At 39.2% G+C, this 26,743-nt stretch overlaps 3 protein-coding genes across 3 annotated transcripts; 2 read left to right on the forward strand and 1 right to left on the reverse strand.

The window, feature by feature from the left end:
• Positions 1-1,343: 1,343 nt before the first annotated feature.
• Positions 1,344-8,804, reverse strand: LOC113507077 (transmembrane emp24 domain-containing protein 5-like). The gene is made up of 6 exons (XM_026889929.1): positions 8,473-8,804; positions 4,102-4,278; positions 3,469-3,544; positions 2,806-2,959; positions 1,884-1,941; positions 1,344-1,623 (listed from the first exon to the last, which is right to left on the reverse strand). The coding sequence occupies exons 1-6, from the start codon at positions 8,611-8,613 to the stop codon at positions 1,552-1,554; spliced, it is 678 nt and encodes a 225-aa protein (XP_026745730.1). The 5' UTR covers positions 8,614-8,804; the 3' UTR covers positions 1,344-1,551.
• Positions 8,805-9,113: 309 nt separating this feature from the next.
• LOC113507076 (suppressor of fused homolog) lies at positions 9,114-19,566 on the forward strand. The gene is made up of 12 exons (XM_026889928.1): positions 9,114-9,405; positions 10,163-10,265; positions 10,918-11,010; positions 11,536-11,714; positions 12,437-12,582; positions 13,498-13,583; positions 14,163-14,313; positions 15,062-15,179; positions 16,183-16,256; positions 17,665-17,759; positions 18,540-18,672; positions 19,268-19,566. Exons 1-12 carry the CDS (start codon positions 9,252-9,254, stop codon positions 19,460-19,462), a joined length of 1,527 nt encoding a protein of 508 aa, XP_026745729.1. The 5' UTR covers positions 9,114-9,251; the 3' UTR covers positions 19,463-19,566.
• A 1,608-nt stretch (positions 19,567-21,174) lies between these two features.
• LOC113507079 (thioredoxin-related transmembrane protein 2 homolog) lies at positions 21,175-25,468 on the forward strand. The gene is made up of 5 exons (XM_026889930.1): positions 21,175-21,596; positions 22,676-22,770; positions 23,524-23,689; positions 24,184-24,318; positions 24,804-25,468. Exons 1-5 carry the CDS (start codon positions 21,304-21,306, stop codon positions 24,928-24,930), a joined length of 816 nt encoding a protein of 271 aa, XP_026745731.1. The 5' UTR covers positions 21,175-21,303; the 3' UTR covers positions 24,931-25,468.
• The last annotated feature ends 1,275 nt before the right edge of the window (positions 25,469-26,743 follow it).

Here is a 26,743-nt window from a genome sequence, read left to right on the forward strand (position 1 = left end):
CAGCCAATACAAGTATTCGATTGGAAGAAGTAACATCGTAAGAGAGGCGGGAAGTACGCGGCCAGTTATTTTAAAATATAGGGTAATTTGGAAGTTCTTTTAAGTAGTTTTGGGATCATACATATCATCATCAATTGTGGGTCCCGGCTGTTATTCCTACATTTTTGACAGTCGTTACAGGTAGTCAGAAGCTTGAAAAGTCTGACGGCCAGTGTTACCAAGGAGTATCGTGTTGCCCAGGTAACTGGGTTGAGGAGGTCAGATAGGCAGTCGCTCCTTGTAAAACACTGGTATTTAGCTGAAACCGGTTTGACTGGTAGCCGACCCAACATAGTTGGGAAAAGGCTAGGCCGATGATGATGACATATCATCATCAATCCCATACTGCATTTAATTTTGTTTGTCGCTCTTCTAATCGTATGAAATACTGTTTCCTCAATTAGACAATAACAAAGGAAAATCTTTTTGTTTGTTAAAGCTGTGGTAAGATGTAATATCTTGTCAAAGAAAAAGGAGTGTTGCGTGAAATAAAACAACATTATAGACTAGTATATTTATTTATTTATCTAATTATTGTGCGACCATTTGTACAACAAACTAAATATTCCTAATTACCTAATATTGTGCTTTGGCGCTTGTTACTTAAACATAATTAATCTTAACAGTCGAAACGGCTGAAAATTTGGATTATTTACAATAAGTAAATCTACTATATTAGTAGTTTATTGTTTATAGATAAACACTTTTATGGGGTAATAGTTTTTATGCAGAAAACAGCACTGATTGGCGGTTGTGGGCGGCCCCACGGTGGGGCGCCAATACCGAAGCTGTTATAGTTACCGGCACGGATCTTGAGCGCTCGGCAGAAAAGTGGGGATCGCTTTGCGCATCGTAAAATAAAACGCCAATCAATTGTGCGTACTCGTCGTCTTGTGATGCATGCAACTGCAGCAAAGAACGAATTTCAACCAATCACGAGTGACGGCTATGACGTTATGTCCGCCCCGCGCCTCACTTCATACCGCAAAACGGACACAAACAATCACTTCTGCGCAGGTGAAGGTCAGCGCTCAAGATCCGTGCCGGTAACTATAATAAGACCAGCCTGTAACTGTCTGCAGGCATCTCATACAGAGAACGAGCATTCATTTCTTATGATTCACACCACGGAAGGGATAAAATATTGCACTAACCACTAGTTATCTGTTTAAATCTATTAGACAAAAAGCGGAAGATTTATTGCAAAAAGTTTTTTTTTGCCGATCCAAAGACCAAAACAATGCTTAGAATTCTCAGAGAATAAAAATTGAGACAAAAATGCATAAATCAAATACTTTGCCATATTTTTTTGTAACTAAACATTACAAAGCTGAATTATTTTACTAGTTGGGGTTGAGCGATCGATTTTCATACATTACTTATAACAGACATCGTGACTGGTCTGTGATTCTACAACTCATACACACATTAATTCCATACATCCATCATTCAAACACATTTCATCCCGCATCTTAACCAAGTGATAATTATTTTTACATATGGCAATACTGACTACGAAGATAACCCGGGAACCAGCTTCCTGAAGTTTCTGCTATCTTCAAATAAGCTTTTCACAAATATTACCTGTTAAAAGTAAATAATTAAGTATTAGCTGAATCCACAGAAAGAGAAAAATAAGAAGACTTTGTCCAGCTGTGGGATACCGTGGGTTTATAATAATAATAACACAAGCACTTCCCATAATTTAGGGTATATTAAAACTGTTTTAACGCCTCTCGCAGTTGGGAATTAAATCCTTGTGTCGCACGGGGTTTTACATCCTGTGTCCTATTAAAAATCGTATTTATTTTCTTATTATAATTTCAAAATAAACTTCAACTGACCTGTGTAAACCCGACACATAACATCAATATTATATGTCCTATTGACCAAGTCAGGACTCTGAAACAAGAAATGAAAATAATTTATAAATGGCATTGGTAACTTAATACTCGAAACTACATTATTTCGATCGACTCCCACAGTAAGGACTTCAATCCTTGTGTCACGGGTTTCACAAACATTGAAGTCACATACACAACGACACCCAGACTCAGGACAAGCATTCGTGGATCACACAAATGCTTGTCCTACGAGGATCGAACTAACACGTCGCGTGGGTTTGGCGTGGTGACCTCAACCACTCGGCTATCCGTGTTTCTATGGTATACATGTACGTTATATGAAAATAGTATGGACACTGTCGGCCATGAAAAGGTTTAGGAGAGAGGAAGAACGTACGTCGCAATTTAATTTGTTAGATATTGTGAACTGTAATGATATTCATTAGGGGTTTTTAAAGTATTAAATATCTCAGTATTAAAAAAAATGTAAGTGCGCGTATTAAGACGAATATAAATAAGTGAAATAATATCAATGTTATTGTGACAAATACTTGCAAACACACCCACTTAGTCCCATTTTTGCAAACAAAAACCCAGACCCCCGTCTTCCCCTGGGGGGTTAACGATATTCATTAGGAGTTAAGTATTGAATATTTCACTATTTTTCTTTCAAGAAAAAAAATCTTAATTCAAACGAATATAAATAATCTAAATAACTAAAATAATATCAATGTCAAACACTTGCAAACACACCACCACCCACTTTGTCCTATTCTTCCCAAACCTGTCTTTCCCCTGGGGGGATATTCCCAGGGAATTAATAATATTCCCAACTCCCGGAAAGCTTTACCACATCAAATTAAAACCGTGGAATTACACCTATAGCCTCACTATAACAGTGAGATAACATTCACAGTCTCACCTGTTACACATCTCCTCAGCGAGGTTCCTGTCCCTGGCCTCGTGCGCGGAGTGCAGCTCCTGGAGGCGTCGCGCCGCCGACACCTTGTCCTTGACCCGGGACACCGACTCTGATATATCCCGGACTCGCATCATGTAAGTCTCTGCTGCTGTACCTGGGGTAGGGGAAGTATATACAATTAGCTGACCCGTTAAACGTTGTTTTACCTTATATTCTTTCTAGTGTCTAGATAAACAAAAAATTTCGTCCAAAAAATAAATGTAATACCCTTAACACTTAGGGGTATGAAAAATAGATGTTAGACGATTCTCAGACCTACTGAATACGCATAACAAATTTGGTAAAAAACGGTTAAGCCGTTTCGGAGGAGTACGGTAACTAACATCGTGACACGGGAATTTCATATACTTAATTACGTGCCTTCCGAAACACGGAGGAACTCGTTATGACAAAGATGGTCACCCATCTAAGGAGCATCCGCGTCAAGCATAGCATAACCCGTGATCGATTCACTTATGCGGTTATAGCTTAGCCTCGAGCTCCTCCCCGCCATTGCCTGACACGTACATAGCACGGTCATGGTATGGAACGGTGTAGTGGGCAGACTCCTTAAGAGTTACGAGACAACATAATATACATTTATTTGATAAAGTTATTTCTTACCTAGTTCCATTTCCTTATCGTCATCGTAATCCTTCTCCTCCTGCTCATCATTGTCTATTAGCATGTCGAAGAATACCTGGAAATGAGGGTAGATATGAGTTATAATTGATCCATCAACAATGTGAGTTTTCCTCCAGCAGAGAGGATGATCTAAAAAATTACAATGTAATTTACATCGTCTTGTAAAAGTGATGACGTCTATGCCATTTACAGAATGGATTATTTCATTTCTCGCAGTTTTTTTCCCACGTTTTTATACAATCGCTTTCTTGCTTGTTTGTTTGTCGTTCCAGTTGGATTTTTTGTAACTCAATTTTGAAGCACTTCCCGATAAGCTAGCAGGCTGAAATTTTCAGGGTAACTTCAAACCGGATGACAATGCAATTTACAACTATAAAAACCGTTGGATTTATTTTAATAATTTGAATGGAGTGACAATTAAAAACGTGGGTATTTACGTGTCTTAAGGTTTTCAAGTCTATTAATTTCTTTTTTTAGTGAAATTTCTTTATCAGCTTTGGAGAAAAATGTTTCCACACGCGTCACTTTAACCTGAACTAGTGAAAATTATAGTATGTATCTAAATGATGTTATTATTTTTTAAGCCTTCCTCTCATAAATAATCAAACCCACCGTCTTCTGACTGAAGGTGCTGAAGCTGTTATCGAAGCAGAACTTGTAGTCTCCGGTCATGGCGGCGGTGTGCCGGTGGCTGTTCTCCGGCTTCTTGTAGTCGGCGACGATGACGCGCCCGCCAGGGTCCGACAGCTGGAACGAGATGTCCAAGTCGCCGTGGGTCGAGTCTATCACCTGGGGATGAGGGACAACAAGGAGTATTTGTTGAAGATAGGCCACAGTAAATGACTGCACGGATAGCCGAGTGGCTGAGGTCATCACGCTAAACCCACTGAGCGTGACGGGATCAATCCCCGTGTTGGACAAGCATTTTTTTAATCCACGAATGCTTGTTCAGAGTCTGGGTGTCTTTGTGCATGTGATTTGTATGTTTGTGAAAATCCCCGCGAAACAAGGATTAAATTCGTTTCTGAGGGAGGCGTCTTAAACAAAAGAAAAAGTTACGACGGCAAATAATATACTATAACAAGAAAAAAAAAAACATAAAATCGACTTTAGATTTTTTTATAGGAGTATTTTCGCGGTAAATGGAAACATAATCAACGAAATCGGTTCATCTAAACCGAAGATTTGTACAGTGCCGGCGTAAGGGCGTGATGGGGCGATGGCCCAGGGCGACAAATTCTGGGGGGCGCCAAAGTCTGAAGTTGGAGTCTCCTGGCGCAAACCCTCAAAACTGTGCTCTACGCTAGAGGTGGAATACTTCCACCGACAAACGTAACGCTAAAGGAATGATGAAATTCTTAGTATAATTTTACTTGGGATCAGCAAAAAACTAACACTTGATATTGCTTCCCTCAAGTGGGCGCCAAAATATTTTCGCCCAGGGTGACAGAGGCCCTTACGCCGGCACTGGATTTGTAGTAACAAACATAAAAAGAAACAATGTAAATTCAAACAGAAAAAAAACACAAATCTGTGTTGAAATTGAAATCAGGATAATCACAGATTTTAATTGGATTCCTCAAAGCATAATTACTTCGTAATTGATTAGCGAAGTTTCACATCGTTCAGGAAGTACGATAGCCGAGCGTCAAATCAATTCGCAGGACAAGCATTTGTGTGATCCACGATTGCTTGTCCAGAGTCCGGGTGTCTTTGTGCATGTGACTTGAATGTTTGTGAAAGCACCGCGATACAAGGATTAAATACCTTATCCTAGGGACACTAGTGGCTAACGTCAACGCTCATTAGCTCAATAATGATTGTGTTAATTTTTTATGTACCCCCACTTGAGTTATCGCCTAACGCTGAACGGCAAAATGTCAATGCTGTTGTCAAATTATCGCGTTCAGTTGTGGCTACACCTACGGTTAACATCCGTAATCGCGATAATTAATGGCATATATTTTTAAATGTGACCTCAGCATTAGTAAAGAGTTCGTTAGTATTTTTTGTTTTGTTAAGGCCGGGGAATCCTCATGGACACCCACTGCCTCGGGGGAGGAAATGGGTAGTGTCAGACTCTTACTGACTAAACCTGAACCGCCGTGCTACGTCATCCGCGTTTTTGTATCGGTGTATGGCAATGCGTTGCGATCCTTATACATTCGTTAATAAATCCTACCTTAAAAACAGTGTTACAAATCATCGAACAAGTTCTTGTCGTTATCAACATGTTTTATTGCTGTGATAGCGTTTTACGTTCGAGTTGTTAACATTGAAAACGTTTTCAGGGGTCGTCAACATTTGATAAAGTACTTTGACATTACATTCATTGATAATGGTTTACTTTCGCGTATTTATAGGGATTGAGGATTATTTTTTTGAGGACAAAGTACTAGACTCCGGTAGGCCTAAGCTTTACTGAGTACTAGATTAACGATAAACAGATTTCCTAATCATTGGCCTAGCCTTTTCCCAACTATGTTGGGGTCGGCTACCAGTCTAACCGGTTTCAGCTAAGTACTAGTGTTTTACAAGGAGCGACTGCCTATCTGACCTCCTCAACCCAGTTACAGACAACACGATACCCCTTAGTTAGACTGATTGTCAGACTTTTCAAGCTTCTGACTACCTGAAACGACTGTCAAAGATGTAGAAATTACAGCCGGGACTCACAATTTAACGTGCCTTCCGAAACACATACTACCAAATACATACATGTTATGAGTGGGAACAATGGGAACCGAATTTAAGACCCAGTACAACAGCCAGGGCCAGTAACCACTCTGCCAATACAACCTACGGATGGAATAGAAAGATTTGAAACACAACCAACAGTTGACAACCTCTGAAAGTATTTAATACCTCAATCCTGATTACAACCTTATCAATGTACATTGAACTCATTAAATTAATTTATAACCCCTTGTATTTACTACAATGTTAATGTTCACAAAAAAACGATGGGAATGTTTGTCTGTCTATTGCCGGTTTGCCAAAACTAGACCTAATTGATAAGATTATATTTGATAAGATTGTGGATGCTATGAGGAGTATTTAAAGTTAATTTTCTTGCTGTAAGAAGTCAGAAATTGGCTAGGAAATTGGAGTATGAACAATTATAACATACTAGCTGTTGCCCGCGACTTCGTCCGCGTGGTTAGAAGATATAAGTTATAATTTATACCTGCCTTCTATCTATCTTGTAGGATTCAGACAGCGTTTGCAATGTAAGCGCAAAAAAATGTGTTTTTTTTACGACCTCACATTAGAAACCTAAAAAATTGTAGCCTATGTGTTATTCTGATGTATAAGCTATATTGTGGTAAAGTTTCATTCAAATCCATTGAGTAGTTTTTACGTGAAAGAATAACAAACATCCATACATCCATACTTACAAACTATCGCCTTTATAATAGTAGTAGGATGATTTCATTCTGATAGATATTCTGGATTATCTAGAAATCTTTGGGCAGTTAACGTAACTGGAGATATGGTTTACCACCTATCTTTAGAAACTACACATATTGATAGTTGTCACAACCCTAATAGGGACGATGACAATTTTTTTTTTTGCAGTTTCCATCTTTTAGTTTTTTTGTATAATAATGGATACATATTTTTAGTTTGTCCCGCAAACATAAATTGACCAAATTACAGAGAATGAAACATACGCGTGACGTCACGATTGAAAGAAATTTTACCATATCGTTACGTCACAAGCCCCCTCTCCTAAACTTTAAAGCAGTTAATCTTTGTTAATTCTAGTTTTTCTGAAGAAGGAAAAAATACGTGTCTCATACTTTTCAATTATCTAACTGAGGGACTGATGAGATTTTTTCTTTTTATACCCAGTCATCATCGCCATTATTATCAATATGATATGGTCAAGAAGATACACAAATTACAATAAAAAGACAGTTTCCTTTTGTGCACTATTTTGAATAGGGCTGCTAAATATAGCGTTATAGTGTAGTAAACACTATATCATCATCTACTATCTATATTGTAAAAGAATCAGTTCCATATAAAAAAGTAGTATTTCCAATGGTATGGGCATGTTATGCGGAGGAATGAAAATCATGTGGTAAGGAAGGCGTTAAGCATGAATGTGGATGGATATAGGGGAAGAGGACAAACGATGGATGGATTGTGTGAAAGACAATATGGCTGTAAAGAGTGTTTCTTGTGAGATGACGGCCGATAGGAAGGTATGGAAGAAGATGACATGTTGCGCCGACCCCAATTAATATAATTGGGATAAGGGCAGGGGTATGATGATTTGCAACTCATGAGTGTTCAAAAAATCAGATTTACCATAACATTTTCAAACAATAGTATTTACAAAAACAATTGTAGAAAAACAAATAACATTATGAGATATTGAAATGAGATCAGAGCAAGGTAGAAACGGGAGCAGACTATTTGAATGATGATAAGTAGAAATTTTATTTAAAACCTTCTTGAAACTTGTTTTTTTTTTATACATATGAAATCATATTGATGCTGAAAGAGGCCTGGAAATAGAAAACTTGTTTTATCTATATTACAGGTAGTAAGTAAACAGTTAGCTGATAGTAAGAAAAAAATATTCATAATAAGTTTAATTCAAGATATCTTAAAAATAAAAAAACTTTTCATAATAAATTATAATGTTTGTTTGCTACATTTTTTTCCTCGCAATAGCAACATAGATTACAGAAATTAGGAAATGTATATCGCGATAAAACTCAACGTAACGCCGTCCTGAGCTGGCAATTGGCACTTATCCAAGAAGAAAACGAAAATATTCGGTACGAATATAATTTCTGTACAGTGTAATTATTATTAAAGAAAAAATAAAACTTAATAAAGGCACTGATTACTTGGTTGAAAATTTAAGAGATAACGATTAATTATATTTAGGTTCGTGATTAATTCGGCCGATTGCGACCCACCAAAAAGGTTATCTACCTCCAAATAAAAACATTTTTATTTTCTTACCTGATACTCAATATCGATAATTTCATCGGGCTGCACCTTGTGGTAGAAACAATCCACTTTTCCTGCTTGTATCATAACAGTCACATCTTTTTCGTAAGCAAAAACCACACTAAATATAGTAGTTAAAAATAGGTAACGCATTATGACTGAAAACTTCGTGTTTACTGACTTGTATAGCGGATAATGGCGCTGGGAATGTTGTAAATGTTATTTATAGTAATCGAATGCCTTGTTTGTGTTTATAAATAGAGTAAAACGACGTATAAGATTGATTTAATTCCACAAACAAATAAACAGGGCTGCTTTCCGCTTCGAACGGAAGTCCGTTCTGAAATGATGTGACATTGACATTTTAGTTATTTCGGAATGTGTGAATCATGTCGTTCGATAATTTCTGAATTGAAAACAAAAACAATATTATGTATTTAAATCATGATAGCTATTTCATATATCAAGATTAAAGGCCTATTTATGTTATGAAGCACTTACAAAACCTTTTATAATGGAATTATATTGAAGCTGAAGAAATTTCGTTCAGTAATTATATCAGCTTTTAAAATGACGACATTTTTAGCATATATTAAATATCCTTCTCACACATATGAGGTTGTGATAAGGAGCTTTCATGCAATGCTCAAAATGCGACAAAAATAAATAAACAATTCAACAGAAAACACTACGGGACAGACTGCACACAAAACAGCTATATTTCTTAAACTTTTATTAAAACCTCTTAAATTTAGACAATAACATATCAGAAGTTAACTAATTATATTATAATGTCGAGTAGCAGTGCTCAAGGCGCTGCGCCGCCAAGTGGAGTTGTCCAAAGCAGTGCATTATCATTTGTTGCGACTGCGCAGCCTACGGCAACAGCTGACAATGTCCCAGGGAACTCGCAGGAAATGGATAGGGAGGAGATGGGGCAGGCAGGTAAAGGAATTTAGTCATTCATCCTAACTTTACGTCTTTTAAAATCATTTTCATTCAAGTTTTAAGTTAATTTTGTTACCTTTAACTTGAATGTCCATTCTTGCTTCCTTTTTTGGCTTAACTTGATGTCAGCAAAGGGTAACAGTTTTATGATCATTATTCTGAATCATACATAAGAATAAAGTACATGGTGTATGCTTAGAATGTAAATAAGACGGATAAAGAGAAGGTTTTAATATGTTACAATGCAGCAGAGAAAGAGAAAGTTTGTTTTTTTTAATTAATACACTTTCCGAAAAGAGTATTCACTTACTATAGAAGTACAAGAATTATAATACTAGTGTTTTCTGTTTTGTTTTCATTCTATGTTCCATATCTGGGCAAAGGAATCCATTTAACTCCATGCTTCCAAGTGCCAGGACTTTTCAATGAAAACAAGAAGGTGTTTAAATCGGACTGCTATTTACAATGGCCAATGAATGATTGGTAATTGGATTTGCCCAGTTCCTACCTTTGTCTAAACTTTACTGGGTTCCAAGTATTTTATTACCTTATACCATATAACCAACCATTTAATTTACCAATATCAAAACCTGATTATTTGAAATAAATTCTGTTGCTAAAAGTAGTCATGTTAACCAAAGGGTTTAAAATGGATAATAAATAAATAGGAACCTAGATTATCCAAAAAAATCTGTAAAAGTAGTCTTATTTCAATGAGAAATAGTTCTGAAATTCTAATAATACTTGTCCGCAGATCCTTTAGTTCCAGCGGGAGTTGCAGCATTGTGTGAGGCATGTTCGAGACTGTATCCAGACCAGCCTAACCCACTGCAAGTTACCACTAGGCTGAAATATTGGTATGTTATATTTTATACTTAAAAATATATAGGTACCTGTGCATATGACACCTCCAAATGACAAATTAAAGGATGTAAAATTGAGTATATATTTTTTTCACATGGGTTATGTCTATATTATTAGTAATTAAATACAAATAGGAAAGGTATAGGTAAAATATTAAATACTAACTTTTCGCCCGCGGCTTCGTTCGCGTCGATGTCGGTTATATCGCGTTTCCAAGAGAACTCTTCAAAAGTTCGGGATAAAAACTATCCTATGTTCTTTCTCAAGGTCAACTCTATCTCTGTACCAAATTTCATTATAATCGGTTCAGTGGTTTCGACGTGAAAGCGTAACAGACTGACAGACAGAGTTACTTTCACATTTATAATATTAGTAGGGATGTAGTAAGGATTAGTAAGGATAGTAAGGATCATAAGGATGTAATGGGCAGATTTTAACTGTAGGTCAGTGACCTTCTCAGCTTAGTTGGTAAAACAGCTGCACCGGTGTATAAAACTACGATTTCAAACGAATTTAAGCATCAAGTCGTAGAAGAAAAAATATGGGCGATATATTTCTCTGAAAGTTAGATTGCTTTCCATTTTCTTGTTCGGACCCTTCGTTATCGCGAGTCCGAGTCGCACTTGACCGGTTTTGTTTTTATAGGTTAGGTGGTCACGACCCCCTGGACTACATCAGCATGTATTGGAACCCTGGGAAGCCGGAGGAACACATTCTGCCGCACTGGCATTATGTCAGGTTGGTACAACATTTAGTTTTAAATTGACTTATAATTGTACAAGTTAGATAATGTCATTGGTTTTAAATAGCAATACTCGATTTGGTTTAGGTAGTTTAAAAAGGTAAGCAATCTAGATGGATAGGTCTATTTGCCTAAAACTAAAAAAAAAATGTGTAGTCCTAGTTTTAACCGCGAACGTTAACACAATAAATTCAAATTTTCTAGAAACTCGATCGATTCGAATTGCGAACCCTTCATCACAAGTTCACTAGGAAACACGTCGGGAAACTAAATATTATTAATACTCTTACAAAGACCGTCTTTTTTATTACACCATGCAAACAAACCGCAAGCTATACTAAAGCCGCTTTTTTAAAACTGCTCTTAGCGCCTGTTGCACAATCTCTGATTAGCCGCTACCTGGCAGATAAATAGAAAAATGTGGCATTCTTTGTGTGAAAAAATCTGTCAAGTAATTTAATGGGAACTTACGTGGCGGTTGTGAAACAGGCCCTTAAACTACAATTCTTTAACCCACACAGCTTCGGTCTCTCCGACCTACACGGCGACGGGCGCGTACACCCACGCGCCACCTCCCGCGACCTGCCCTCGGGCTACGGCTTCGAGCTGACGATGAGACTGTCAGCTGAAGCCGCCGCGCAGCCGCCGCTGTGGCCCGCCGCGCTGCTGCAGGCGCTAGCTAGATATGTGTTTACTACAGGTAAGATAGGCACTCTTAACCTGGTAGCAGAGGACATTGACAATAGGGATGATGTAATTTTTTTTTTTGCAGTGTCCGTCTTGTATGTAGTTTATTGTATAACAATGGATACGTATTTTTTGTCCCGCAAACATAAATTGACCAAATTACAGTGAATGAAACTTAATTAATTGTAACCTATCGTTACGTCACAAGCCCCCTCTCCTAAACATTAAAGCAGTTAATCTTTGTCAATTCTAGTTTTTCTGGGAAAGGAAAAAATACGTGTCTCATACTTTTCAATTATCTAACTGAGGGACTAATGAGATTTTTTCTTTTTATACCCAGACATCATCCCTATTTTGCGTGTGCATTGAGTGAATTCACAAAGATAACATTTTATGTAAATATGTAGTTTTGATATCACACTCTTAACCTGGTATAGTTACCGGCACGGATCTAGAGCGCTCGGCGGAAGAGTGAGGATCGCTTTGCGCATCGTTAAATAAAACGCCAATCAATTGTGCGTACTCGTCGTCTTGTGGTGCATGCAACCGCAGCAAAGAACGAATTTCAACTCATCCGTCATCTCGGCTATGACGCGATGCGCTGCGGGACAATCACTGCACTGTAGTCCGCCCGCGCCTCACTTCATACCGCAAAAGGGACACAAACAATCACTTCTGCGCAGGTGAAGGTCAGCGCTCAAGGTCCGTGCCGGTAACTATATGTATGTTTGTCAGGTAACAAGTTGTGTGCGGGTGACCACATATCCTGGCACCGCGCCCTGGACGGCGCCGCCCGCGCCAGGCTGCGGCACCTGCTGGTGGCCGCCGAGCCACAGCTAGCGCCCGCGCGGGGACCCTACGGGACTGTCACGTTTCTACAGGTAAACATGTGACTGCACGGATAGCCGAGTGGTTGAGGTCACCACGCCAAACCCACTGCGCGACGTGTTAGTTCGATCCCCGTAGGACAAGCGTTTGTGTGATCCACGAATGCTTGTTCTGAGTCTGGGTGTCTTTGTGCGAGTTTTATGTTTGTATTTGTAAACCTCCCGCGACTGAATTGCTTGATGCGGGAGACGTTAATTAAAAAACCAATATCGCTGTTGTCTTCTTATGTATACCGATATGGCTTATTTTAGTCTTGAGTTATTCGTGAAAGTCCAGGGAATTTATGCAAAATGTATTTTTGTCTGTGTTGTTGTCATCGCATGTACAGCTGGTATTATATAATATTCAACAACTTTCACACAACGCCATCTAGTCTCAAACTAAGCAAATCTTGTATTATGAATACTAGACAACTGATAAACATAGTTATACATTTCTAAATACATACATAATATAGATAAGTTACACCCAGACACAGAACAAATAATCGTGGTCATCACACAAACATTTGTCCTGGGTGGGAATCGAACCCACGACCTTCGGTATCGCAGTCAGGGCCACTTACCACTAGACCAACAGGCCAGTCAGTAGTATTGTAAAAGCGAAAGTTTTGGTATATTTGTAACCCCTTTTCGGACAGTAATCGATTATTATTTATATGAGTTAGTTGCTGGAATTTAGACCTGCAACTATGTGCATAATAATTCATTCTTTGAAACCCTAGTTCACATAAATACTTAGACCTTTGTTTAGTCCTAGCTACCGCATTAGGTTAAGTAACCTGTAATGGTAGATTAGTGTGATAATTAAATAAATAAATGATTTTTTCGCATCTTAACGTGGTTTTCAAATTAAGCAGAGTGTGTACTATGTAATTAGGTAACTAGGACGGTTATTTCTTATCATAGGTGGTGGGTTGCACCGGCAGAGAATTGAAGGCAGCGCAGCGCGGGTCCGGGTTCGAAGTTTTAAAACTAATCGGTGAAGATCCCAAGTGAGTATTCTTGTATCATTTATGAAATATTGTTGAAATGTATTTTCATAAATCAACACTATATTTAGATTAAACGCAAAATAGTTTATTAAAATATTAAAAAGGTCAGCCAAAATTAAATTTTACACGCTAAGGTTCTGAGGTCAGACTGAGAGACAAAATCTTTTCATCAAAATTTTTGTACGTTCAAAAATCATTTTTGAATGTCCAATACATCGTGATACCGGTATAAGCGTTGCCTACAAAATCGTTCGTAGGTTCACATCCATATATCTATAAGGATTTTTATCATGTGCATATAACACAGAAATGAAAAAAGACATCGTTAGGAAACTGAGACACTTGAGAATGTTATGTATAAATCATGTTTAAGGCACCTGGTTGTACATCAACCATACGACGAAGTTTACAAAGGCCCGATTTTTCAATCGTCAGATAACTTTTATCTGAGGAATAAATGTGGCCGTTTGACATATTTTCTATACAAAAGCTGTCAAAACTTCAATCATATTCGTCGAATAAAAGTTATCATCTGGCGATTGAAAAATTGGCCCTTAGTGATATATGTGTCCCCACCAGTTGCGGCGGGTCGTGGCTGGTGACGCGCGTGGCGCGCCGCTCGTCAGCGCGCGGCGTGCGCGTGCGTGCGGCCGCCGCGCCCGCCGCGCCCGCCGCGCCCGCGCCGCTCGCGGGAGTGTCCGCCAGGCTGCGCTGGCAGGCCTGGGCGCCGGTGAGTGGGGGCTGGGAGGGCCGCTGCTGGGCTCAAAGGAAATTCAGGAATCATCATTATCACCGGCAGCGTTGCCGGACGTCCCGATTTTATAACGAAATTTAAATGTCCTCCGCTTTAATTTAAATAGCTTCTGACGGAAGAATCCCGCTATTTTCACTCAAAAAGTACCAAAGTAGCGACTTATCCAAAAAAAAAAACTGGCAACGCTGATCACCGGCCTAGCCTTTTCCCAACTATGTTGGGGTCAGCTACCAGTCTAAGTTCAATTCAGGAATGTTAATAAATCATATTCTCAGAGAACTAAATTTAGTGATTTTAAAATCCTTGAGTTGGAAAGAGTTTTGTATAAAGCGTTTGATACTGTTAATTAGCTTTGTAATTGAATAATTCAATTAAAATTGTAAACTATAAACCTCTGAAATTTTAAATGCATGTATAGCTCTTTAAATACACATTACATTACATTCATTGAACTGTAGTTAAAATTACCGAAAATTTTGTAAAATAATCTAAACAGGGAGTTCCTCAAGGCGGTATTCTTTGACCCTTATAACTTTTCCACAAATATTCCATTCGTATAAGCAATCATTAAACTAAACATTCCTGACTAGACTTCCTAGACTCAACCCTGTAACTACAGAATAAATAAGATTTCCATTACCAGTCACAATACGACACATACTATACCCGTAGTAAAAAGAAATATATCAAATAATAGTGTCAAAATATTGTTGTCCCTCTCTAGCCAGTGTCGGAGGAGCAGCCGTCGTCTCCCTCACACCTCCCCGCGTCTGTCGAGCAGCAGATCAAAGAGACGTTACAAAGAGGCCTTACTTCTATGACTGATAGGAGTGGTCCCGAAGGTAGGAATATATGTTGTCTGTACGGATAGCCGTGTGGTTGAGGTCACCATGCCGAAGCCACTGTACGAGAAGTGATGCAGGTTCGAAACCCGCGTAGGACAAGCATTTGTGTGATTCACGAATGCTTGTTCTGAGTCTGGGTGTCTTTGCGCATGTGACTTGAATGTTTGTGAAACCACACCGCGATACGAGACATTCCTTAATGTAGTTGAAAAATTAACAATTCAAGAAATTGGGAAAGTATGTAATATTACAAAATTAAAATATGTTTATTTCTTTTACTTGTTAAAGAGTGAAAGAGTGACGTAATCTCCAATCCTAGCCGACAATAATGTTGCTATCTTCTTAATTACGAACATAAGCCGCGTTACCTCGGCGTCAGCTCATGATTAAGAAATCCAGTTGGGTCCGAAACTAGTCGAGCGACCAGTATCCGCTTCACAAAAGTTATCATAATATTATTTTACTAGCTGTTGCCCGCGACTTCGTCCCCGTGGGTAGAAGATATAAGTTATGATTTATACCCGCCCTGCTTTTTTTCAAATTTTCCATTGTATCTTCGCTCCTATTAATCGCAGCGTGATGGTTTATAGCCTGAAGCCTACCTCGATGAGTGGTCTATTCAACACAAAAAGATTTTTTCAATTTAAACCAGTGGGTCCTGAGAGTAGCGCGTTCAAACAAACAAACAAACTCTTCAGCTTTATATATTAGTATAGATAATTCCAGGCGTTTTCAAAAAGTTACAATAATAAGTCTAGAAATGACATTTTGGAACGTCTTCGGATCCAAAAAGTCATGTCATGTTATTGCCAATGTTTTAGAAGTGCCTGGCAAACGGCCTATTTGAAATAAAAACTAGTTTTGATCCCGATAAATTTATTTAAATTTATGCGTTATTAAATAAATAACTATGTATCCGCCTCACAAACTTATTAAAATGTTATTTAAATTATTATTTATTTGTACAAGTGTATCCTATAAACATATTTTATATCGACAGGGCACATGTCAACAGATAGCTTTGAAATGTCAAGCATGGAACGAGCTCTGCCACAGATACCGGAATTAATGCAGGTAAACTACATTTAAAATATTATATTACTAGGTGTAGCCCGCGGAACCGCCCGCTTTAAATCGAAAATGATCCCACAGGAACATAAAATCGGGATAAATATCTAATGTGTTAATCCTGGTTATAAACTGTGTACAAAGTTTCGCCTAAATCCGTCCAGTGATTTTTGATTGAAAGAGGAACAAACATCCATACATGCAAACTTTTGCGTTTATAATATTACTAGCTGACCCAGCAAACGTTGTTTTGCCTAATAAATTATTTTTAGTTGTATATATTTCTTAATGCCACATTATAAAAAGTAAATAATAAAAAATCCTTCCATAAAAAATTTTTTTTTTTTAGTGTGAGCAACCCTTATCACTTAGGGCTATGAAAAATAGATGTTGTTCTATTCTCAGACCTACCCAATAGGTATACAAAATTTCATAAAAATCGGTTAAGCCGTTTCGGAGAAGTACGGTAACTAACATCGTGACACGGGAATTTTATATATTGGATTAGGATCAATCAGTCCAGTTGGGTCCAAAACTAGTGGGGCGATCTCCGTTAATTCGTGTGAGTAAATTGTTGCGTCATTTAATAATAAATCATCCTCACACGAAACACAATGTGACACAAAAGCAGTCAGCTCCAAAAATCATTCAAATCTTTTTAAAAAATATCGACTTTGCTATGCTTTATGTATGATACTTGAGAGCACAACAAAAACTCGTTGAAGTTACACAGTATACACGGTGATTTTTTTGTCGTCTTACAAAAGTAGCCCAGTTCATGTATCCGACGTAAAGTACCTCTAGGCGCGATTATTATTTTTTTATCATCAACTCAGATAATAAGTACGAAGAAAATTAAACAAGAGAAATCTGAAATATACTCTTAAAAATGATAAAAACGCCGCCGACCGCGCTCGCAACAGAACTGTGTTTTTAAAAAACTACGAATTGCAATATTAATAATTATAATATTGAATAAAAATTGCATTTTAAATTTATTCAAATCTCATAAATACCTATTTTTTTATCATGAACATGTTCTAGTCATTGGGTACATGAACTGGGCTGCTTTTGTAAGACGACAGAAAAATCACGATGTATAGTTTTTTGGCGAGTCAAATTTCGTAAATCGACTTTTCTTTCAACAAAAAACGGTTATAATTTACTAGCTGTTGCCCGCGACTTCGTCCACGTGGTTAGAAATTTCCCCGTTTTTTCCACATTTTCCATTGTATCTTCGCTCCTATTAGTCGCAGCGTGATGTTATATAGCCTTCCTTGATAAATGTTCTATTCAACTCAAAAATATTTTTTCAAATCGAACTAGTAGTTCCTGAGATTAGCGCGTTCAAACAAACAAACAAACTCTTCAGCTTTATATATTAGTATAGATATAATAACCATTATTTTCTCAGGGTTCGTGGCGTGGTGAGAGCGACGTAGAATATCTAGAAGGCGTCCACATTGTGCTGAACGCTGAAGGCGCGAGCTTACTGCCGCTGGCTATCAAGTAAGATAACTATTTAACTTTAAATTGTGTAACTCGTGGCTAAACTACAACTGCACAAATTGGTCAATCGCAGGTTAAGCTACACTTGATATGGTCGGCTCGTGGATGGGTGACAATCTTAGTCACAACGAGTTTCTCTGTGTAGATTGTGGGTCTCGACTGCTATTAACACATCTTTGACAAGAATTACGGGTAGTCAGAAGATAGAAAGTCTGACAACCAGTCGTAACTAAGGGGTATCGTGTTGCCCAGGTAACTGGGTTGAGGAGGTCAGATAGGCAGTCGCTCTATAATCACTGGTAGTTAGACTGGAAGCCGACCCCAACGTAGTTGGGACAAGGCTGATGATGAGGGTCTAAGGCTGCGTTTCTATCCAGTGCCAAGGATGGGTTTTTGAAGTATCAACAGAATCGCTTCATTCACCTCGCCTCGATCAGCACAGCTTTGGTGGTAACTCAGCGGATATCCTCGCACGACATATTATAGTTACCGGCACGGATCTTGAGCGCTGACCTGCGCAGAAGTGATTGTTTGTGTCCCTTTTGCGGTATGAAGTGAGGCGCGGGGCGGACTACAGTGCAGGGAGTGTCTCGCAGCGCATCGCGTCATAGCCGACATGAGGGATAGGTTGAAATTCGTTCTTTGCTGCAGTTGCATGCACCTCAAGACGACGAATACGCACAATTGATTGGCGTTTTATTTTACGATGCGCAAAGCGTTCCCCACTGTTCCGCCTCGCGCTCAAGGTCCGTGCCGGTACCTAACCCTCCCTCCCCGCAGCGGGCGCGTGTCGCAGGGCAGCCACTTCACGTGGCGCGGCTGCGGCTGCGCGCTGACGCTGCTGCCGGCCGCGCTGCCGGGCGCCGCCGCCTCGCCCGCGCGGCCCTACGCGGCCCTGCAGTCCTGGCTACAGGTAGGGTATACCTTGAAATGGTATTCAGTCTTTGGTTCAAAATTAACGTAGTGGATTAAGTAAGTGTCCCAATGGACAAAGTAGCTTTTGAAATCCCTAATGTTGTCTTGCTTGGGATGAAGATCAATGTAGCTGTTTTTAGTGAGGTTTCTAATGAACAGAAAAACTTTTTAGACACCTAAGGTTCTAGTCACACGGAACGCATGCCAACTGCAATCCAACCACTATAATAATCACTAAAATAACTATATACCATGACTCTTGAAGAACAACGAGAGAGAGAGAGAGTTTAATAATAAACTACTTCTTTGGACTATCATGGCAGCATTGATATGGCAAAAGATAAAATTGATTTATGTATTGTGTCAATGAATTCCTCTACATGAATGCACAAGGCGAACTGCAGTGCGGGAGGAATGGCGGCGGATTGTAAAGCTTGCCACCACCCCTGACGTGACGACCACGACCACTCTGGCAAGAGTGTAACGACAAGGAAGGAAGAAGGAAGAAATTGTGTCAATAATCTGTTTCCGCTCACCTTCACCGATGACACTTATTAAGTAAGCTAATAAAAATATATTTTCAATGTTCACAGGTAGTTATACCGAAGGATTTAGCCGAGGACATGTCCAAACAGGTCTCACGTTTCACGAAGCTGGCGGATTCCGACTCGGAACCAGACAGCGACGACGAGACACAAGCTACGGAACCACCCAGCTTGCCTATCACTCTGACTTGGCCTAAACATAAGCTAAAAATAACTGTCGTTCATGATAATGAGATATTATAAGCAGAAGCTTCAAAGTTAAATTGTTGCCTCACGGTGGGGCGCCATTAACGAAGCTGTTAATAACACCACACCAGCCTGTAACTGTCCCACTGCAGGCCTCTCATACCGAGAACGAGCATTGATCACCACGCCTGTGAGCTGCCCCACGGTGGGGCGCCATTACCGAAGCTGTCGATAACACCAGCCTGTAACTGTCCCACTGCAGGCCTCTCATACAGAGAACGAGCATTGATCACCGCGCTTGTGAGCTGCCCCACGGTGGGGCGCCATTACCGAAGCTGTTAATAACGCCAGCCTGTAACTGTCCCACTGCAGGCCTCTCATACAGAGAACGAGCATTGATCACCACGCTTGTGAGCTGCCCCACGGTGGGGCGCCATTACCGAAGCTGTCGATAACACCAGCCTGTAACTGTCCCACTGCAGGCCTCTCATACAGAGAACGAGCATTGATCACCGCGCTTGTGAGCTGCCCCACGGTGGGGCGCCATTACCGAAGCTGTTAATAACACCAGCCTGTAACTGTCCCACTGCAGGCCTCTCATACAGAGAACGAGCATTGATCACCACGCTTGTGAGCTGCCCCACGGTGGGGCGCCATTACCGAAGCTGTCGATAACACCAGCCTGTAACTGTCCCACTGCAGGCCTCTCATACAGAGAACGAGCATTGATCACCACGCTTGTGAGCTGCCCCACGGTGGGGCGCCATTACCGAAGCTGTTAATAACACCAGCCTGTAACTGTCCCACTGCAGGCCTCTCATACAGAGAACGAGCATTGATCACCACGCTTGTGAGCTGCCCCACGGTGGGGCGCCATTACCGAAGCTGTTAATAACACCAGCCTGTAACTGTCCCACTGCAGGCCTCTCATACAGAGAACGAGCATTGATCACCGCGCTTGTGAGCTGCCCCACGGTGGGGCGCCATTACCGAAGCTGTTAATAACACCAGCCTGTAACTGTCCCACTGCAGGCCTCTCATACAGAGAACGAGCATTGATCACCACGCTTGTGAGCTGCCCCACGGTGGGGTGCTTCAAACCTTATTTTATACCATAATTCTTAAGAAAGCTAAGTAAAGTATTTTTATAGATCTGATTTTAGGTACCAAGATAACAATATATATATTTGTAGGCATAATAATCGAATATTTGTTAATAGTAGATAACGAGAACAATATAAATATATTATTGATATTGTATTGGTGTTTCTATTATTTATACCCTTTTTCGTTTTCGAATCGCTTACGACTTCAACCCATGCCGAGAGTCAGGGTCGGGGTATGTCTGACTTCCTCCGACAAAAATGGCCTTGGCTCTGTTGAATTCCCGAGTTAAAGTCACGGGAGTGGGCTCACCACAACTCTAGCAACTTGATGCAAACTCTGTCTTACGAGATATCTCCCGGAAAATAGTGGGAACTAAAATATTTCGATACTAAATTGATACACTGGCTTAGATACTAGCGACGCACCCGCGGGCGGGACTTAACTCGTGAGACACAGTCTACTGTATTTTAAAACAATTTCACGTTACCTTCTCGTTACGCGGTTTCTATAATAATTGCAATTATTAATTTCTAATCAAACTATTGTTAAATAAGCCACGCTAAGTGGCTTCGTAAACGGCTCCCGCGAATAAATGATCTGTCAAATTTCATTTAACTAACTCTGTGCTCTCTCTCTGTCACTCTTAATATCTTTCGTATCACTCCGTCCTGCTGTCATTGTGTAGCTATATTTATAATCAGACACTGCAAGGAGGTTTTATGTCAGTTTTTAACTACCGCGGCGACCTGAATCCGTCTCGTATTTAAATTGTTAAAATTTAACTAAAAGACATGTCTTATAAGAACGATTTACGTCAATTATTGAAGCCATATTATTGGTTTAATATTTTGTTAAGTGTTTCGTATGTTGCGTGCAAGCTTACGAGTCCAGCATGTACATTTATGTTCCCAAGTTCGTCATGTGAATTAGACAATCGAGAAACGGAAATCCTATTTTTCTTAATTATAGTTGTTATGTTGAGGTCTCGAAAGACCGGGAGTTTGACTATGATCAACTATTTGTCTTCTTCATTCATGTACACGAAAATAGCGAACTTAATTCTTTGGTTTTACGCTGATATAAGGTGAGTCTATGTAAATTATTTATTTATAAAACTATCTGCGCCTTGTGGTTTAGTTTGCCTTGTTTTTATGACGCAAGTTAAATAATAATTAATCTCCGCCCCTAAGATGACCCACTGACCAATACCCGTAAGAAGCTTAACTTCCCGTTTTTTAAAAATAGGGCCTAAGAAAACTAATAAAATAACAACTTTCGTATTTATTATTGTAGGAAAGTTCTTTAAGTTATATATAATAAAGTTTGTTTGAATAGTTTTGCATAGTTTATTCACATTTATACACGGTGATTTTTAGTCGTCTTACAAAAGCAGCCCAGTTCATGTATCCAATGACTAGAACACATTCATGATACTAAAATAGGTATTTATGAGATTTGAATAAATTTAAAATTCAATTTTTATTGAATATTATGATGCAATTCGTAGTTTTTTAGAAACACAGCTCTGTTGCGAGTGCGGTCCAAGCCTTGTAACAATAGTGAGGGGCGCAGGGCCGCGGCGTTTTTAAAATTTTTAAGAGTATTTTCAGATTTTTCTTCGTACTTATTGTCTTAGTTGATGATAAAAAAATAATAATCGCGCCTAGGGGTATTTTACGTCGGATACATGGACTGGGCTCCTTTTGTAAGACGACTAAAAAATCACCGTGTATAATCATCACTACTCTACACAAGATGATATACTCAATTAGCAACTTAGCAGTAACATTTTAACACCTTATTTGTGTCACTTGAAAGTACCCTATGACTAAACATAACTTTATAGTTATCCAACCACCCTTTTAGTTTGAATAGGACTTTTGAAACAGTAATATTAAATTCTTACCACATTAGAACCTGAATTGAGAAATCCCGTTGTTACTTAGATTCAAAAAATCAAGCACAATATACCAATCGAGTTCTTGCACCATAGCCATTATGTTGTAAAAGTAGAATTTTGAAACATTGTTGATGAAAATTTAGCATAAAGTAGGAAAAGAGTATTTTTTTTTTTCTCGAAAATCAAAATTTCAGGCAATGCTAACCACAACATACAGCCACGTTCTTTATAACATTCTTATTAATATTGCACTTGTTTGACAGATATGGTCTCCCATTTGGAGCTATTATCATCCTCGCAGCCCTCATCATCCCGGAGCCAGCGTACCGGGGCAAGGAGTGTGTTACATACTTCCGAGGTAATATATCCTACGAAAATTAAAAATTTGTTTCAATTCTTTTATATTCTTTCTTTGAAACTCTTTCACACATAAATTACTGAACAGATTTGGAAGGAACTTAGTATGGAGTTGACAAAGGATAGTCTTTATCCTGATTTTATGTGCCTGTGGCAGAGGGCCTGGACACAGTTTGTTTAAAAATAATATATTTGCGGGACAAAATAAAAATAGTTATTCATAATCATCATTCCCCTGCCTGTATCCCAATTTTTATTTGGGGTTGCCGCAACATCTTCCATACCTTTCTAATTTCTATCTGACGTTATCTCACAAGAAACACTCTTTGCAGCCATATTATCCTTTTCGATCCATTCATCGTTTCTTTGGTCGTCCTCTTTCCCTTTACCCATCCTCAGCCATACTCAACACCTAAATAACATGAAGGACACTGAAAAAAAATTACATCATTCCCATTATTATACACCATTATAAAAAAAAAAATACATTTATATTCTTACTAGTTGTTTTCCGCGCTTTCACCCGCGTAGTACCCGGTCTCGTGGTTATTTTAGAGAGTTTTTTCCTCCCTACCGCATTTTTTTCAAATTTTCTTACCGTTTCATAAACCTTCCCTGGATTTCCACGAATATTTAAAGACCAGTCAAATCTGATCAGCCGTTCTCGAGTTTTAGCGAGAATAATGAGCAGCAATTCATTTTCATATATACTCGCATATATAAATAGATTAAATACAAACCCCCCCCCCACCAGGCCCTGACTCCCTGGACGAGGAGTTGAAGCAGCGCGGCGTGACGTGGCTGGTGTGTCTGTACGCGGTGTGGCACCCCGCCTGCGTCAACTTCGCGCCCGTCTTCGCTGAACTGTCCGCCAGCTACGCGCTGGACAACTTCAAGTTTGGCAAGCTTGATGTTGGCAGGTACGTTGAGGATATAATTATTTTTCAAGTGACTTTAATAGTAATTTATTAATAAAAAACACTGCTCCCGCAATATAAACTATGTAAAGCCTTCGCGTTTATAATATAAGTAGGCAGTAGGATTTTTACAAGGCGCTTTGGTCCTGGTTATACATAAGAAATAAGAAAAGAAAGACAAATTACATAAAATTAATTGATTTGACAGAAAACAATGCCTTCTTATTTAATGAAGTTAATTTGTTACATGCAGGTAATTTTTTAAAACGACTCCCGCACCAAGGAATTTAATCCTTGTGTCGCGCGGGTTTCAATAGCATTCAAGTTCACATACACAAAGACACCCAGACTCAGGACAAGCATTCGTGGATCACACAAACGCTTGTCCTACGCGGGTATTAAACTCTACAAGCCACGCTCAGTGTGTTTGGCGTGGTGACCTCAACCACTCGGCTATCCGTGCTGTCATTGAGTAATATGCTGGTGATTTTTTCCAGATACCCTGGCTCAGCACAGAAGTTCAGGGTGCAGGACGGCCCCACCAGCCGGCAGCTGCCGACTCTCCTGCTGTTCACAGATGGCAAGCTGCAGATCCAGAGACCTGATGCTGACCACACCGGCAAGCTGAAGACGTAAGTAGAAAACTTAATACTGCATGAAAACTTATATTGTAAATAAACTATTTTAACCACCATTTTAGAAATCCTGGTGGTATTCGATAACAGAGTGGTTGAGGTCAGCACACTGCACACTATACCCACTGTGCGCAATGTGTCAGGGGTTCGATCCCCACATGGGACAAGCGTTTGTGTGATCCACGAATGCTTGTTCTGAGTCTGGGTGTCTTTGTGCATGTGGCTTGAATGTTTGTAAAACACCTCGAGATACAAGGATTCGTTAATACGGGAGTCGATTAAAAAAATAACCTGCATCTGATCAACTGACGTCATGAAATCTGGAAAGTATTTTTTCCTTCTAAACCCTTTTCTTTCTAAAGGTATACTTCATTTTTCACGCAAACAAAACTTATGCCTTAGCACCTGGTAACAAAAACTGTATAACATTGGTTTAACCATGATACTTTAAAAAAATGTTTTTATAATATTATTTCTCCCAGATTCCTGTTCTCCAAAGACAACGTGAAGGCTACTTACGATCTGGACGGCATCTACCAGCAGTGCAAGGAGAAGCTCGCGACCGCGAAGTCAGCTAAGAATGCTAAGGGTGCTAAAAAAGATGAATAAATACAAAATGGCCGACTGACACGCCCACGGAGACAAGTGACATTTGTATAATGAGACAGAAATATTTTTTTTTGTTTTAGCGAGGAATATTGATAGCATGTCTATGGATGTAGGTTCTAATACTGCTATGCAATGTTTAGTTAAGTGCGTATTACAAAGTAATTGACAGGTGCTTAAGATTGACTAGCAAATATCCTGAGAAAATCGGAAAGAAGCGATTTTTTTAAGAGTGTGTTAAGTCACGTCAGAGGTCTACGGTAACCCAGGAAACTTCATAAGGAATATATTTAAAATCATGGGCGATTCAAAGGACGCGTACAATTCTATAAATGTCACTTGTTTAGGCTATTTATTACACCAGAGGCCATGCCATATTAGTCATAGTATTAAGTCAATTTAGATATCACGGGCCAAACAAGAAAATAATACAAAGATTAAGCATTGTTCACCGCGCTTGTGATCTGCCCCACGGTGGGGCGCCATTACCGAAGCTGTTAATAACACCAGCCTGTAACTGTCCCACTGCAGGCCTCTCATACAGAGAACGAGCATTGATCACCACGCTTGTGAGCTGCCCCACGGTGGGGCGCCATTACCGAAGCTGTTAATAACACCAGCCTGTAACTGTCCCACTGCAGGCCTCTCATACAGAGAACGAGCATTGATCACCACGCTTGTGAGCTGCCCCACGGTGGGGCGCCATTACCGAAGCTGTTAATAACACCAGCCTGTAACTGTCCCACTGCAGGCCTCTCATACAGAGAACGAGCATTGATCACCACGCTTGTGAGCTGCCCCACGGTGGGGCGCCATTACCGAAGCTGTTAATAACACCAGCCTGTAACTGTCCCACTGCAGGCCTCTCATACAGAGAACGAGCAATGATCACCAAATAAATAAGTTCAAATTAATTTATTGCATTTTCAATGACGTTGAGATCTGATTTCTATACAAATATTATACCTAGTTGTTTTTGCATTTTTATATTTTAAGTGAAGTATTTTCCGCACATTATTTATTAAGTTTTATACAATGCGTGTTAGATGTCTTAGTTTTTAATATGTTATTAAAACCACGCCTCGCATTTTCCTTTTTGACCAGTTAAAAATAAAAATAAAGCGACCTTATTAAAAGTCTTTCGTGTAGGTACCTATGTCTGTAACTTTATAATTCCCGTACGGATTGAGCAATTCACTTTGAAATGGCTCGACCGATTTTCCTCAAACATGTCTAAAAAACACTCGCACATAATTCACCTTTAATACAAAACAAACTAATTTGAAAGGCAAACACTTCAAAGGAACTTTTAAAAGCTCTCTTTTTGCGTCGGGTTTAAAATATACAAAACACACCTGTAGTATTTTCCCGCCATTTCGTAAAAATATTTTGACAGCTAACCTGTCCTAAATGTACAATAAGTAGAAATGTTGTAATAAAATGTGTTCAATTGTATGTTATTATTTATTGTTGGTATATTTGTAAATAAAATGTCACGCTTAGTTTGGGTTTTATTTTAACCATTTGTTTACAACCAAATCATAAATTAGGTACTTTGAGAATAGTAGGTATATTACAGGTACCAATTACGAGAATGCTATACCTAACTACGTTTACCGTGCTTGGCGGGTAGGACTTGCAAAATTCACAGTAACATTTCAACTGTTTAGCTATCAAGGTTTATTAGATGCAGCCTGGTGACGGACAGACAGATAAACTGCTAGACAGCGGAGCCTCCGTAATAAAACTAGATATTATTGTAAATTGGACTGCATTTCCAATTATTGTAATCGGAAATGCAGTCCAATTAATTAAT

Source organism: Trichoplusia ni, unplaced genomic scaffold (genome assembly GCF_003590095.1).
Source record: "Trichoplusia ni isolate ovarian cell line Hi5 unplaced genomic scaffold, tn1 tig00000572, whole genome shotgun sequence".
Classification (NCBI taxonomy): Eukaryota; Metazoa; Arthropoda; class Insecta; order Lepidoptera; family Noctuidae; genus Trichoplusia; species Trichoplusia ni.

Coding starts and splice junctions, on each gene's coding strand:
- LOC113507077 (XM_026889929.1), bottom strand. CDS start 8,613: ATGCGTTACCTATTTTTAACTACTATATTTAGTGTGGTTTTTGCTTAC. Junction 4,279..8,472: donor TTATCGATATTGAGTATCAG/GTAAGAAAATAA, acceptor CCTCATCCCCAG/GTGATAGACTCGACCCACGG. Junction 3,545..4,101: donor GCACCTTCAGTCAGAAGACG/GTGGGTTTGATT, acceptor CCTCATTTCCAG/GTATTCTTCGACATGCTAAT.
- LOC113507076 (XM_026889928.1), top strand. CDS start 9,252: ATGTCGAGTAGCAGTGCTCAAGGCGCTGCGCCGCCAAGTGGAGTTGTC. Junction 12,583..13,497: donor GGACTGTCACGTTTCTACAG/GTAAACATGTGA, acceptor TTCTTATCATAG/GTGGTGGGTTGCACCGGCAG. Junction 14,314..15,061: donor GCTGGCAGGCCTGGGCGCCG/GTGAGTGGGGGC, acceptor GTCCCTCTCTAG/CCAGTGTCGGAGGAGCAGCC.
- LOC113507079 (XM_026889930.1), top strand. CDS start 21,304: ATGTCTTATAAGAACGATTTACGTCAATTATTGAAGCCATATTATTGG. Junction 23,690..24,183: donor GGCAAGCTTGATGTTGGCAG/GTACGTTGAGGA, acceptor GATTTTTTCCAG/ATACCCTGGCTCAGCACAGA. Junction 24,319..24,803: donor CACACCGGCAAGCTGAAGAC/GTAAGTAGAAAA, acceptor TATTTCTCCCAG/ATTCCTGTTCTCCAAAGACA.